The sequence below is a fragment of the Miscanthus floridulus genome, chromosome 1 (genome assembly GCF_019320115.1).
Source record: "Miscanthus floridulus cultivar M001 chromosome 1, ASM1932011v1, whole genome shotgun sequence".
Taxonomy (NCBI): Eukaryota; Viridiplantae; Streptophyta; class Magnoliopsida; order Poales; family Poaceae; genus Miscanthus; species Miscanthus floridulus.
In genome coordinates this window covers 197594206-197609516 of record NC_089580.1, presented here as the reverse complement: position 1 = coordinate 197609516, position 15311 = coordinate 197594206, and the positions used below count along the sequence as shown (strand labels likewise).

Sequence of the window (15311 nt, the reverse complement as noted above, 5' to 3'; positions counted from 1 at the left end):
ATAATCTATATCTAAGTGCATAGTCATTATCTAAAAAAAGTGTATAGTAAAAATTATTGTATCTAAAAACATAAATCGTCTTATAATTTAGTAGGAAAGAAGTAATTAACAAACATGACACACCATGATTTTGATGAACCAGAACTTTGGCCATCTCCAGTAGGCAGTAGGTGGTGACTACGTGAGATAAGGGGAAAATATGTAGAGCGAACCTATCTCTTGGTGCAAACATGCAACGTCAATCAAAAATCATCTCTCTCTGGCTCAAAAAAAAAAAATTGAAGCGATTCACGTTCAAAAAGCGTAGATGTACTTTTGTCGCAATAGTTAGAATTCAAAATCATTTTATAAAAAAATCATATGAAAATAACAAAATTCACTGAATTTTATTATTTTATATCTTCTAAAATTGAGGAAATCCCAACTATTGCAACAAAATACATCTATGGGGTATGGATGCATCTCATATTTTCTTGAGCAATCGAAAGATACATTTTTTTATGAGTTCTCATGGTTTGCACTACATATTCCTTCTCCCTCCCCCACCCCCACCCTCTTGTACAGAAGACACTGTCCATGTACATTGCAAATAAGATTGCAAGAGATCAAAATGAATGTACAACAACCCAATGTACCAACAACAACAATTTTAACCATGACACCAGACCACATGTATATGAAAGGTTCTACCGGTACACTCTTTATTCATCCTTAAAACACAGAATCTAGATGCCGCCTCTCAATCTCAGGTGTAAAACTAATGAACCAGACATGATCTCACAATGCCAACTACAGATCACATGATCAGAGTACAGTTATGATCATCATCATATTCTATTGGCCCATATTTCCAAGAAGTCGCTCCACTGCAGCATGAACATTTCCAGCGGTAGCGGCCAAGGCTCGGATGTTCTCCTGTGTGTCAAAGAAACCCATTTCTTGGAGCTGAGCTAATTGTGTTGCATACAGTTCTTCTGGCGGCACTGCAAATTTTGACATTACTGATGAGAAGACTTCAAAAAATCATCCAAAGAGAAAAGCTTCAAGAGATCATACTTAGTTGAACTGCAGGATTAATTTCTTCATTAACAGAACAGATTATGTACTAACCATTAGGAGCATTTGGAACACCTAGGCCACCACCAGCACCAAGCCCGCTGAACATGTTCATCAAGGTGTTGAGGTTGACATTGCCTAGGATTCAAGTTTTCCAAAAGTTATTAAAAAAGCAAGGTCATATGTAAATCCACTTAGAAAGGCAGTCGACTGTCTAAACAAGTTTAATTAAATCAAGTTCTGGCAAAGATTTGGGACCCCAACAGAGCTGAATTAGCTCCAAAAATCAGGAAAACCGCACATGCTTCTTCCTAGTATAGTCACTTGGTCAAAGAATATTACTATTCTCGTGTGGAAATTTTCACTCAAGATAAATATTTAAATGACCTTTGGAAGCAATGCTCAAACTTGGTAAGTCCATTTCGAAACATGGTTTATCCATACAGAATGTAAGTCCATTTCGAAACTGCAGATAGTAAATTCAGGAGATACCTGCACCAGAGCCTGATTGTGTCCACTCCCTGGATCAAACAACAAAAAGAATTCAAAAGGCAGTTGGTGCACAAAGTTGGAGATTGCGATACAAGAACAAATGAAAAAAAATCCCTTTCTCTAGGCTAAATAAGCATATAGTATCTCATAAAAAAAAGGTGAAATCAAAAGTTGAAATGCTCACTGTCCAGCTTGTTGTTGGCCAAGTTGTGACATCAAAGACTGCTGGAATGAAATTAATTGCTGCAAAAGAAATAACATTTAGTATTTTTTATGCACATGTAGCTAGAGCAGTATGATTGATCACCTGCAATGTTTCAGGAGACGTCAACTGGCGAAGAAATTCTGGATTCTGAATCATTTCTCTCATTTGAGTATTAGATTCCATCATGTTACGTACGTTTGGATTCATATTAAGCAGCTGCATCAACGGAGTATCAGAACTCTATGTATATAAGCAGGACAAGAAATATGCACTTTATTAAATATTTCACAACAGAAGTACTTCAAGCATCATACCTGATTCATGGACTGAGGATTAGACATAATGTTCTGCATCATCTGCATCATAGTTGGGTTTTGCAAAACTTGAGTCAAGAAGGTAGCATCAGAGCCACCACCATTGGCACCAAGCATACTTCCCAAATCTGCTGAACCCAACCCTCCTAGGCCACCTGCTGTAGTACTCCTAGTGTTGCTAGCAGGAGGGGACCTTGCTGCTCCTTGGGCAGAGCCAGCTGTTGATTTTAAGACTTAGAACAAAGATACACACAACTACCAACCCAGTGCAGAGAGCTCCCACTCTGTGCGGGGTCTGGGGAAGGGTGTCAGTGGCAAGCCTTACCCTCGCCTGTGCAAAGCGAGGAGACCGCGACTTGAACCCAGGACCTTCCGGTCACAGGCGGTAAGACTCTACCGCTTGCACCAGGCCCGCCTTTCAATACACACAACTACCAACATGGGAAAAAATGAATATCCAAAACTTACCATTTGGGCCCCAAGGATTCGGAAGTGGATTAGTATTTGGAGCTGGAGAGCCTGATGTGGGGTCTGAAGCTGTAGTTGTTCCATTTGCAGCTGAGTCTCTTGCTTGGTTAGACCCCTGGTTTCCTAGAAGAGCAGCAAATGGATTCGAGTTTCGATCACCCTCGCTACCCATTGTTGTTGCATTCAGAAAAGGCTCTTGGACAGTTTCATACATGCGACGGAGCATGTTGAATCCTTCTGGAGAAGATTCAATGTTGCTCATGGCTCTGTCTGTGTTCCGCATCATCTCCCTCATGAGTTCAGGATTCCGAACTGCTTCAAAAGTCTGGCGCATGATGCTTGGATCATTGAGGACATGAGCAAGATCTGGATTGCGATCAATGAGCTCACGCATTTGAGGATTGTTCATTAGTATACTGCGTATGAGTTCAGGACTGTTCATCAAATTCTGCATGAGCGGCATATTCATTATTTCCCTCATCAAGTTCGGATTTTCCGCTAGCTGTTGTTGCATCTGGTCTAACTCAGGGAGGCCAGATCCAAACAAACCCGACCCCCCACTGTTAGCAGCAGCCCCTGTAGCACCCAGACTTTGCAACAAGCCACCCAATCCTGCTGCTGGGGAACTGGCAGGAGCAGCAGTGGTAGGTTCCTGGTTGGCTGCAGGTGCAGTAGATGCTGGTGGTGGCGCAGCACCACGTACCATGTGGATTGTATGGTCTGTCTCCACACCTTCATAAAGAGACAATATGAGGTTACAAGAGAGAACGGAAACAGAATAAGGGAACACACTGATAGGTGAAGTTCCTAAATCAGGCAACAGCTTGCCAAATCAAAATATAAAAAATGCTACGATTCAGACACGAAAGTGTTTCCATCACCAAAATAAACAAGATTCAGAATGTCCTGGATTTCTAATTGGTGATAGCTGGTAGCATAAAGTTCCTTTGTAAGTGAGATCAAAATTGAATAGGCATAAATAAAAACACAAAAAAGGTCTCCTCCATAAAATCCCCATGGGCTCTCACTATTGATATTTGATGTTCTACCAAAGAACTCAGTTATGCATCATAAACAAATTTAAGTTTCACGTTTGGCTAGTACTATTTGACAAGTGGCAACAGTCTACCTCAGCTTTGACAAATGAGAATTCTACATAACATCCAAACTGCTGGTTTATTGAACTTATACAGCCGCATGGATTGTTGGTGAATCAGAAACGCAACATGAAACCCCTACATTATCTATTGTGTTAGCAAAAAACAAAACAACAATATGTCTGATGTAATGTACAAGATCAAACGCTTCTAAACCTGCTGTATGAAAAATAGACAAGTTCTCTCTTCTTAAGTTTTAAATGTTGCCATAAAGAGCGCAGTGTATAAAGGTAACATCAAAGATAAACCATTTAAATATGATCAGGTAATTGCCGGTGCAGATAAAAATAGGTTGTGTGCAAAAAAAATTCGATGGGCATGGATCAAATCTATAAAGCACTGAGACTCTGTGATATCTTTTATACATATCTTTCCATTTCATCTAGAACCATTCTGTAACGGAGATTGAACACGTGGACAATGCCCCCTAAATAGAAAGGATGGTTCATGTCGACATCTAAAAGACGACAAAAGTAACTGCTAATGCTTACGGCTGACACGTGGATCACAATAAAAACGGTTGACAAGATGCGTCTGTTACCAACGAACTTAAACTATTGGTAAGAACTCAAAATGGCAATGATGATCCTTCCAAGTCACAGATCACTAAGATACGATCGTGATATCAGCATATATACAATATGAAATGCAGAAGTTCCACTGACCTGCTGATAAACTCTACTACCCTAACCACGCAGCAAGGGGTGCAGTACACACAAGGCTTGCATGGCTTCAGCATATTCAGAACTACATTCACGTCAAGGCACCAAAGCAGCATGTATTTCTCTCCTGCTGCATCTTTGCTACCGTAGAACTATCAACGAACCTGCAAGTCTCCTTGCGTTAAGCCTACATGCTGCACCTACCACGGAGCATTCCGAATGTACGGAATCATCCATGACCATCATCGCCAAGGAATAAACCTCCTTGTCCTGCCGGCAGCAAATATATTAACAGACATTGCAACTAGCACACCAGCAAGGGAGAATCGAGAGTGCAACATCGCAGCTCGCACGCATGACTAACCAAATCGACCGCAGTCCACAGCGTAACAGGGGAAACCACGCGCCACCAAGGGTAGAGCGATCCCAGGAGAGGATAGGGGAAAGCACGCACCGCAGCTGGCTAGGGTTTGCTCGTCCTTCAAGATCCGGCCCTTGTAGATCAGCCGCTGCTGCGGCGCTGGCACGTCGCAGCTCTCGGCGACGATCACCTTGAACGCCCCGACGGTGGTGCCCAGGTCGGCCCGCACGGCGAACTTGGAGCCGTTGGTGCACCGGATGTGCAGCGTGGCCTGCGCGGACGCGGGCTCGCCGCCGGCGTCGGCGTCCCCTCCGCCCATGCCCTGGCCCTGGGGTCGATCCGGCCGGGGCGGCTGCCTCGCGGCTCCGATTCGGCTCTCGGCGCGCGTGAAGCGCGAGCGACGCGGCGGAGGAGAGGTGGACGACTCGTGGCCTGCTATTTGGAGTGCGTGCGCTGGGGGTGTTGTTGGTCTCGTGCCTGGCGTGTGCGAGGAGGAAGAAGGCAACGCACCACACACACACACCACGGGGGAATTCCACGTGTGCCGTTAGAAAAAAATAAAAATGTACTTTTGAAAAAATTCAATAGCACCACTGCTTTAACTTTTTTTTATCCTCCATGTCACTGCCATCAGTTTGGCCTCTAATACCATCAACTATAGGTGTGAAAAGTCGAAAATACCCTTAAGTCTAAATATGTCATTAATTTTTTGAGCATCTTAACGACTTCGAATGAAAAAATTCAAAACTAGAAAGTTGTAAATCTTGTCGAGATCTATAATTTTCATATAAAAATTATCTTCATTTAATTCTACAAAAAATATATATGTGGAATTAAATGAAGATAATTTTTATATGAAAATTATAGATCTCGACCAGATTTACAACTGTCTAGTTTTGAGTTTTTTCATTTGAAGTCGTTAAGATGCTTAAAAATTAATGACATATTTAGATTTAAGGGTATTTTTGATTTTTCACGCCTATAATTTAATGGTGTTAGAGCTAAACTGACGACAGTGGCATAGAAAAATTAAAACAGTAACGCTGAAAATCGCTGAATTTTTTTAGAAATAAACAGGACATTATGATCTTTTTTTTAATAACCCACGGGGGAATTCCCCCACACCCATACGGCCAGACGGGACGGGAGGAATAATGATGACTTTGGCGCGTGTTTAGTTCCCCTCTAAATTTAAAAAAATACTATAGTAGTCATCACATTAAATTTTACGATACATGTATGCAGTATTAAATGTAGACGAGAAAAAAAACTAATTGCACAGTTTAGTTGGAAATTGCGAGACAAACGTTTTGAACCTAATTAGTCCATGATTGAACACTATTTACCAAATAAAAACGAAAATACTATATTAGCCAAATTTCTAATTTTCACCCGACTAAACACGCGCTTGGCGGGGAAGACGCGATTTAACGGCGGACATGACTGTGCGACAGGGATGGATGGCCGTGATTCCTTGCGTGCCGTGGGGTCACAGCGGCCTGGGGTCGGGTGGGGCCGCCATGTCAGGACTCAGGACTGTGAGCCTGCAAGAGCCAGTAGAATGTTCTACTCTCTCAGTTCCAAAATATCTGTCGTTCTCGTTTTCCGAGAAACAACTTTAACAAAATATATATTAAAAAATATTATTATTTGTGATACATAATTAGCATCATTGGAAAGATCTTTGAATCTAGTTTTTTTAACAAATTTATTTGGAGACACAAATGTTGCACATATTTTATACAAATTGAGTTAAAGTCGTGGCACGGACACCGAAAACGACAGATAAATTGGGACGGAGGGAGTAGACTTCTTGCCGCTAGCTACCGGTCCGGTCCGGTCGGTCCTGTTGTGTCCGTCTTCGGCATGTTTAGTTTCCAAAAATTTTCACCCAAATATCACATCGAATTTTGCGGCACATGCATGAAGTACTAAATATAGACGAAAAAAAATTAATTGCACAGTTCTCGGTAAAATCGCGAGACGAACCTTTTAAGCCTAATTAGTCCATGAAAAGCCTTAAGTGCTACAGTAACTCACATGTGCCAATGACCGATTAATTAGTATCATTAGATTCGTCTCGCAGTTTCTTGATGGGTTCTGTAATTTGTTTTTTTATTAGTATCCAAAAAAACCCCTTCCGATACATCAATGTGACACCCAAAAATTTTCATTTCGCGAATTAAACACACCCTTCGTGAAGCGTGTACTGTGTTTGTGACTTGTCGGATACGGAACACAGGTAGTGTACTGCTGTAATACTCCAAATCCAAGTCGATCAGGAAGATTATATTCCTTTTATTTATCCTGTCTATTTAAGAACCCGAGAGAGGTCTCTTGTTTTTCCAAAATATATATATACAACTTCATATAAAACTATATATATAAACTTCCATCTGTCGAGGGTGCAAATAATGTCGTCAAGCTGTAAGGAGGCGTCGAAACATGTACTGCCCATGGTGCCGTTCCTCGTCGCCACCGATCCCAATGCGATTACTGAAGATGGACACACCATTTTGCTAGACTCCGATGGCGATCGCCTCACACACAACTTTGAGGCGCTAAGGGGTAGCATGAGATTTGCAGCCACCTGTCAAGGGTGGATATTGTCTCTAGGTTCAGAACAAGAAGATAATTGCCGAGCCTTTCTCAACGATCCTTACACCTGTGATAAGATCGAGCTGCCACGTTTCGCCGACAATCATCAACTCCCAATAAATTCCAGGGCCGCATTGTCGTCGGACAAACCTACGACAAACGACGGATGCACAATAGTGGTCGTGCTTCATCCTGACCAGACAACACTGTGTTACTGCCGTGTCGGCGGCGGCGAGAACAAGAAAGATCATGTGGTATAAGATAGAAGACGACACTGTGGTATAAATATGAATATTCTTTGAAAAAAGGTTAAAAAATAAAAAAAATTAGGCTTTTTGTCCGCATAAAAGCAAAATATGTATATTAAGATGGAAGAAAATTGGTGCGTAATACCATGACTGTTTATTTTCTTCGTAAGATCAGATTAATTACTTCACAGAGGCTCTATTTTTAGTTCTAGAGTTTAGCACCAAATCAATTTTTTTTAACTTATAGCTAGGGAGGGTTTGCTAACTAGTTTGTTACCTCAAGTTGGCACGGAGTTCACTACCGTAGACAGACAAGAAAGATCATGTGTTGATTTTTGTCAAAAAAAAAGATCATGTGATGATTCATTTCTTTTGCAAGTCTGTATGAATGCTTCTTGCCACATGAAAAAAACATGTGATGATTTATCAATGCATTCTGTTACCATTCAGAATATATAATTTACAAATAAGAGTTTATCAATGCATCTTTTTGCATCCCATTCTCACATACACAAAGCTTGACACTCTTTTGTTATGCTGAAGCATCTCTTTTACCATTCAGAGTTTACAAATCGACATAATAGTTACAGGAACCTAGATGTCTTGGAATTCATATACAATAATCAAACCCTCAAATTGACAGATATTCAATCATCACACGCTGAGTTAGAGAAAATTAGCTATTTGCCATTGCTAAAAGTCAGCTTCGCAAAAATGTCATTTTTTATCACGGGCTTCATAAAATTGTATAGTACGTTGACACATTGATTTCTATACCATTTGTCCTCTTTTTCTTAATTTCCTAAATTCATGCACCCAAAACCAAAAACATCAGATTGCCCTTGAGAAGGCGTCGGGTCGGCTTGAGCAGTGTCGGTCGGGCGGCGGCGCAGGGAGCAGTTGTTGCAGCACCTTGCGACGCCCCTTGGTGACCTTGCCGTGTAGTCCTCGCTCGCATAGCTCGAGAGATCAGGAACCGGCCGCGGCAGCGACGGCGACGGCGGCGGCGCGTGCTCTTGCGAGGTGTACTGGGCTACTGGCCTCGTGGGCTTAGTTGGGCCGCTGGGCTGGTATTTTTATCACCTGATGCGTGCCAAACGAGCTGGGCGCTTGGACGCTGAGGGCCGGCCGCAGATCCAGTGACTGCCGACAACAGTCGAGTCGAGTCGCCCGGCGTCAGGCGACCTGGTTCCGCGCCGCCGCGCCGCCCGCCCCGCGCCGCACCCATGTCATGTCGCCGCCGCGTCATCACGCTGACCCGTCGCCCTCGCTCTCTTCCCCGCCTCCCCTCCTCCCCCGCCTCCGCTCGGCTGCCTCCAGTTTCCTGGTCAGTCGCCGTGCTACCTCTCTGCCACGCACCGTCTCTCAAGCATTTCGTCGAGCACCACGCCGGCCTGGCGCTTGATCGAAGCGCTACTCTTCTTTCCGCTGACGCCGTCGTGTTTCTCTCAGGCGCGGCAGTACAGCACGAAGAAGGGAGGCGACGGAACCGGTCCTCCGAAGCCGAAAGGTGGTGGCTCCTCCGCGCCAAGGCACCTCAGGCCAGGTGATACTTCTTCATTGGCACTGCACTAGCTACAGGGGCATATTCTTCTGCTCCCCTGTGTAAATCATATCTGTCACTTGCGTTTCTCTGGCTGCAGGGGGCATATGCTTCTGCCCCCCTGTGGAAATCATATCTGTCACTTGCGTTTGCGTCCTATGTCGTGGATATAGTGCTATTGGTAACATTCAATTTCGATGGGTGTTCGCCTACCGGTGTGTATGGCTCTGTTCAGTAACAATCGCTCTTTTTAAGTAAAGGGTGCATGTAAAGTTTTGTGATCGAAAGATAGTACTACAATGTTGCTATGCCGACTTGTTTGGTGAAGCTGAAAGGTTTCGATTTGTGCAGGATTCGTGGATCCTTCATCATGGAGGCATTTTGACTCAAGGGCTGTTGGCATTAAACCAGATGCTATACATACGGATGCATGGGCAGTTTTAAAAAATCTCAGACGAGAAGGTACACAACTATTCTATTGACCATTTCCATTTGTGAGTTAATAGTTTCAACATGTCATAAATATTCTCTTGACCATGCATTTTCTTCTTGATACTCCTTTGATCCATGAATGTAAGGTGCACACACCTTTTAGAATTCAATCTTGGTAACTTTTGACCAACATCTAGGCTTATTATATATGAGTTTAGGGCCTGCTTAACATGTCATAACTATTCTCTTGACCATACATTTTCTTCTTAACACTCCTTTGATCCATGAATGTAAGGTGCACGCACCTTTCAGAATTCAATCTTGGTAACTTTTGACAACATCTAGGCTTATCATATATGAGTTTAGGGCCTGTTTCCACAGCTCTAGCTCCAGAAAATCTTGGTGCTCGAGCTGTGGGCACATTGAAGATATTTTGTTTAGCAATTTATTATTATTTGGACCAAGCACATATTTAAATAACTTTATTTTTTTACAAACACCAAATCCTGCATAGATCTTGGAGCTGGAGCTGTTGCACACAAGGCCATGATACAGAAGTGGTACAACTGGATACGTATCTGAGATACGTTCCTATAGTTAGAATTTTGCAAATAGTAACAATATACATTCTTTAGCTCATAATATAGGTCCATCCAGCAATACTTCCAATTCAACAAATATAAATCCATCTACAACTTCAAGACACAATTTACCATTTACTTCCCTATTTTGCGCTTATTTAAGTACAACCATATAGATGTTTCACGCATGCCAAGTTCTCCCTCCGTCCCAAAATAAGTTTTGCTATGGTATTCATGCCGGTCAAACTTTCTTAAGTTTGACTATATTTGTAGAAAATATTAACAACATTTGTATCTCCAAATAAGTTTATTATGAAAATAAATTCAACGATCTATCTAATGATACTAATTATGTACTATAAATATGAATATTTTCTTGCATATATTTGGTCAAATTTAAAAGTGTTTGACTACTCGAGAAGCGAGAACGGCACTTATTTTGGGTGGAGGGAGTACTAGCTACCGCAATTATGCTAATCATTGATGGGTACCAGAGTTTCTACAATCTACCTTAAATTCCCATGCACAAGTCCTGATGGACTGGAACCAGAGGGAGTATTTCAAGGAAACTTGCAGCCAAAAAAGTTCAATTTATGAAAGTGTACAGAGGGTGTACTATATTGCATAGATTATGAATTGGTGAAATCTGGCAACATGCTAGTTTTTATTTAGTTCTGTTTTCTGTTTTTTAAGTACATAAGAACAACTCCAACATCACAAGGGAAAATAAAAGGAGGCAACCCTGTATTACATGTCCCTACAATGCATGATATTACATATTGTTTCATTACAATTCAGTCGTCATTACCATCCATTCATGTATATCCATTGATTTGAAATCTATGGTTGAGATGAAGGCAGCAAGTGTTTCAAAATTTCCGTAAGATGTTTTTGAAACTCTGTCTCGGCCTTCTTGTTTTTTCTGGACTCTGAGCCTGTAGTGTAGTGGTTACAGTGCTTTAGTAGCAGCTCCAAGTCCTAGGTTCAACTCCTCGTGGGAGTGAATTTAGGCTCGTTATAAAAAAAACCCCCTCGCTGACAAAGCCAGGGCCCGGGGATTTTTCTTGGCCAGCAAGGTTGAGTTCTTCTGGCTACTCGAGTTTTTTCTTGTGAGGGCGTTACTTTTCTTATTTAACTCATAAAATATTGTTTTTGCTAGTTGATTGCGAATAAGAATGTATGCAGTATTCAAGGCAAAAGTTTATTACAGGTTTTCAAGCTTACCTTGTTGGGGGGTGTGTGAGAGATTTGCTACTCAAAAGGGTACCTAAAGATTTTGACGTGATTACCACTGCAAGTCTCGAACAGGTTTTGGTCCATTCAAACATCATGATTATTTTTTCTTTTCCTGAAAGTTTTGATGTCCTTATTCCATTGACATATTTTTGTCCGTTACAGCTTAAGAAAAATATATTCAGGCGATCTATGATTGTAGGCAAACGCTTTCCAATATGTCTTCTTAAAATGCGTGACTCTGTAATTGAGGTTTGTTCTTCATATCATCATCATGGCCACATGAGTTTTCTAGCAATGCGCTCACTGTTTTTTATTTGTTCTAACAGATTTCGAGCTTTCGAACAGTTGCTAAGTATGGGAATAGAAGTGAAGCGGTAGATTATGTGGAAGAGTTTAATGGCTCTGATGTTAGGGATATTCTTCGCTGGAAGGATTCTATGAGAAGAGACTTCACAATAAATGGGTAATCTTTGAAACTCCACAGTAACTCTAGTGCTTCAAATCATCAACAAATGGTCTTGTTTTTTTATGTATCACAGGAGATATTTCATAACAATGTTGTAATACTTGTTTGGCAGTCTTTTCTTTAACCCGATGAACTTCAAAATTTATGATTACGTGAATGGAGTAAGGGATATGAGAAAAAACAAAGTAACACTCACTGAGCTCCATCTTTATTTAAGCATAGGTTCATCAGTGTCCTGGTTTTCTCTTCCTCTTTCTTTTCTATTTGCTAACTTCTTAATGGAAATCAGGTGTGTACAGTGATTCCTGCTCATATTTCTTTCATGGAGGACCCCGGTAGGTGCTTGAGGAATGGTTTTATTGAAATTGCTTTATCTCGCCGAGTTAAATTTATATCAGTATGTTTCAGCAAGGATTTTACGTGGCTTCAGAATTGCTGCTCGCCTTGGTTTCCAGTTTTCCAGTGAAACTTCTAATGCGATACATGATCTTTCTTCGTCTATAATTAATATCGACAAGGTTTACTTTCTTGGTACCTCTGAAAATAAACTAACAATTGTATGCACGTTCTCATATGGTTTTCTTCTTAGTTCTGCTTTTTGCCTCATTTACTGTGTAGGCAAGGTTGATGATGGAAATGAATTATATAATGTCTTATGGGGCAGCAGCGCCTTCTGTTAGGTTGCTTAGAAAATATGGACTACTTGATATTTTACTGCCTTTCCAGGTAATTTTAACAATGCCTGTTGCTAAAAAAGTACATTCCTTGTTGTAGCCCTGCCAACATTTCAGCCCACTCATCAACATTGAATGCCAATTTGTGTTTCAGGCAGCATATTTGTCTGATCAGATGAAGGGTGGTTCAAGTGACAGACATCTGATGCTCATGGTGAGTAACTCTGAAAATGTTTCACCTTGCTTTAGAGATCATTTTTTGTTTGGTACTTCTTTAAAAAGAAGTTACGGAAATACTGCATTCTTTTTGTGGTGTACAGTGGGTAAAGTTTTCCTTTTTTTTGGGTAAGCATAGGGTGTCCTAATCTTTCACTCTGAACTAAAGGGTTTGTTATCTTTTTCTTGACCTACTGTTCGAAGATTTTCGTGATTATAAAATTTTATTATGGTCTATAGTTTCTGTACGGTTTATGAACAATATGATATTTATGGGCGTGCTTGGTTTCTCCAGCAAGGTTAGCCTTGCCTTGCAGAGCAAGGATCTAGAGCTGGCGATGCGTTTGGTTGGCTTGCTCGATCACCTTGGAGCCTGTGTTGGCTAGCTTTGTGAGTCATTTTCCTTGCCACCGCGAGTGAGCCAAAACGGCTTGCCTGGTTTGGCAAGGTTTGCCTTGCCTGAGCCAGTGCGGCGAGGCCAGCTCGCCTGGGAACCAAGCAGGCCCTATGTTGCTTCAGAGTTTACTTCCTATTGATATCCTTTTAGAATTTTTATTGCCATAATGCCATGTATAAGTAGAGGTTCTATGGTTATCTTTCAGGTTAGTTTAATGTGACAATAAACTTAAGGCTTATTATGTAATCTTATGCTGTTGACTTCACATCTGCAGAAACTACTGGCTAATCTTGATAGGTTACTCTCTGCAGACCGGCCATGCCATAGCTCTTTGTGGTAAGAAACCTTAAATACCTACTTGGCGCATAACATTTTTATTGCTGTACTTATAGTTATTAAATGCGTATTCCCCAGGAAATCATGAGCACTGTGTATGCTAACTTGCTAAACCGGCAATTTAGCTTATTGGGTTCCATTGAACTGGCTCATATATTGGTTCCTTTATTTCTGTAATCTTGCTCTTGATTTTTTTTCCACCACAGTAAAACCGAATTTCATTACCAAAAAGCAATGAAATGACAGAGTTGTAATCTTTCTCTTGACAACTAGTGACACTGATTTATGTTATTCTTTAGGGACTGTTCCAGTAGATTTGGATGTGTTTATTTATGTAGTCCAGTGGTTGTTCTGATTTTTATCATCAGCTCATGCTCATGCAACAAATATCTCCTTCATTTCTAGACTACCTTTAAAACATATGCATGGCTTTGCAGCTGTATCAGACTTTACCTTGTATTTTTGTGGAGAATGCTTGTGTACTCTGAAGTGCCTTATGATTTTCCCATGGTGGACTGGGCACACAGTTTATTCATATCTAAACTGACATGCTCCTATAGTCCTATTCCATACCACTTTCAGTCTTAGTGTTCCTCTTTTGTGCCTATCAATCCTCTTATTTGATCAAACAGGCTAACTGTTTCATTCATTCAGTTTATGTGGTAACCAAGTAACATCGCAATCAGTATGAGCGTTTTTGTCTGCCACACCCATGACATTTCGTATTTTTCTGCAGGCTGGCGTTGTTGGTATTTCACAGTACATTGGTTATATCTCCACAAGACACGCTGGTAATAAGAGCTTTTGCTGCAGTGTTGTATTTCGGAACATGGGAAACCACAGTCAAATTTCTGGAAGAAGAAGTTGGACCTGAAGTTACATTTGCCCCAGAGACAATGGGGCCTTCTCGGACTAAACTGGATGATCTTATGGAACAAACATCACATCTTGCATCACTAGTCAATTCTTCAGTGGATACATTGACATGTGTACATGGTCTGGAGCAATCGCTAGCCAGATTCTCCGAACCTCCGCAATTTTCAGGAGTAGTAAGTATCTCGTTGTATATGCCACCCCCATGATCTGTGCTTGTTAAATTTCACCACATCTTCTCTGTTAATTGTGATTTTGTACGGTAGATCATATACGTACTGGTGTTTTGTTTCCAGGTACTCACATCTAACAATGATAGGAAAAGGTTATCACTCATATTTGAGGGCCTTGCTTCTGACCTACCTTCATATGACGAGAGAAGAGGGATGCGTGGGATTGATTACTGGTCGCTGAAAGATGGGGATCCTGCCGAGGTCCGATTTGTTCTCGGTAAAGTGATCATGGACACCATGTATGACAAGCTACCATGTGAATCTACTGAGGACGAGGACGCTGCTGCAACGGTAGAGCCAGCTGCTGATCTTGCTGATGGAAGAAGCCTACCTCCACTGTCCTCATTGTTTTAATCATAGTGAAGCAGAGGTTGTCACTCGAAACAAACTAGGCAGACTTTTCTGGTTTTAGTCAGTGCTGCAAAGCAATCGACTTGTTCAGATTTTTCTTGTGTTGCAAGATGACCACAACGACAGCTGTAGACGTATTTCAGAATTTTTATTGAGGAATTCACTTGTGCAGTTGTAGCTAAACTTCCATGAATACCTTTGTTGAACATAGGGTGTGCATGTACCAATCTCTTTACTACTTGGAAAAAATTAGGCCTGTGTCACCATTTCGATTCTCCTTTTCTTTAGTTACCATTGCTTTTGCAATATTTTAGACTCATGCCACTCGTACGGCAAATATCCAAACCACAATTGACAGAGTGGCACAAACATGGTTCTGTTTATTTTTAATTATACTAAAGATGCAAGTGAC

At 41.3% G+C, this 15311-nt stretch overlaps 2 protein-coding genes across 3 annotated transcripts; one reads left to right on the top strand and one right to left on the bottom strand.

Annotated features, from left to right (window-relative positions):
• Window positions 1-647: 647 nt before the first annotated feature.
• LOC136449665 (ubiquitin domain-containing protein DSK2a-like) lies at window positions 648-5188 on the bottom strand. Of its 2 annotated transcripts, none has more exons than XM_066449800.1 (8): window positions 4809-5188; window positions 2536-3267; window positions 2068-2285; window positions 1856-1969; window positions 1733-1791; window positions 1549-1577; window positions 1111-1194; window positions 648-983 (listed from the first exon to the last, which is right to left on the bottom strand). In XM_066449800.1, exons 1-8 carry the CDS (start codon window positions 5032-5034, stop codon window positions 835-837), a joined length of 1611 nt encoding a protein of 536 aa, XP_066305897.1. In that variant the 5' UTR covers window positions 5035-5188; the 3' UTR covers window positions 648-834. The 2 variants fall into 2 exon arrangements, with proteins under 2 accessions (XP_066305897.1, XP_066305899.1); XM_066449802.1 differs by lacking the exon at window positions 4809-5188 and adding an exon at window positions 4358-4636.
• Window positions 5189-8652: 3464 nt separating this feature from the next.
• On the top strand, window positions 8653-15162 carry LOC136508440 (uncharacterized). Its single transcript, XM_066503117.1, has 14 exons — window positions 8653-8888; window positions 9014-9107; window positions 9456-9566; window positions 11328-11425; window positions 11516-11602; window positions 11680-11816; window positions 11932-12004; window positions 12109-12154; window positions 12228-12337; window positions 12438-12545; window positions 12648-12707; window positions 13381-13442; window positions 14179-14491; window positions 14612-15162. The coding sequence occupies exons 1-14, from the start codon at window positions 8793-8795 to the stop codon at window positions 14900-14902; spliced, it is 1686 nt and encodes a 561-aa protein (XP_066359214.1). The 5' UTR covers window positions 8653-8792; the 3' UTR covers window positions 14903-15162.
• The last annotated feature ends 149 nt before the right edge of the window (window positions 15163-15311 follow it).

What these genes read in the sequence shown, in the direction of transcription:
- LOC136449665 (XM_066449800.1), bottom strand. Translation starts at nt 5,034, where the DNA reads ATGGGCGGAGGGGACGCCGACGCCGGCGGCGAGCCCGCGTCCGCGCAG. An exon ending in GAATCCTTGGGGCCCAAATG is followed by an intron (nt 2,286 to 2,535) that starts GTAAGTTTTGGA and finishes TAAAATCAACAG; the next exon opens with CTGGCTCTGCCCAAGGAGCA. An exon ending in GGCCAACAACAAGCTGGACA is followed by an intron (nt 1,578 to 1,732) that starts GTGAGCATTTCA and finishes TGTTTGATCCAG; the next exon opens with GGAGTGGACACAATCAGGCT.
- LOC136508440 (XM_066503117.1), top strand. Translation starts at nt 8,793, where the DNA reads ATGTCGCCGCCGCGTCATCACGCTGACCCGTCGCCCTCGCTCTCTTCC. An exon ending in CCACTGCAAGTCTCGAACAG is followed by an intron (nt 11,426 to 11,515) that starts GTTTTGGTCCAT and finishes TGTCCGTTACAG; the next exon opens with CTTAAGAAAAATATATTCAG. An exon ending in TGCGTGACTCTGTAATTGAG is followed by an intron (nt 11,603 to 11,679) that starts GTTTGTTCTTCA and finishes TTGTTCTAACAG; the next exon opens with ATTTCGAGCTTTCGAACAGT.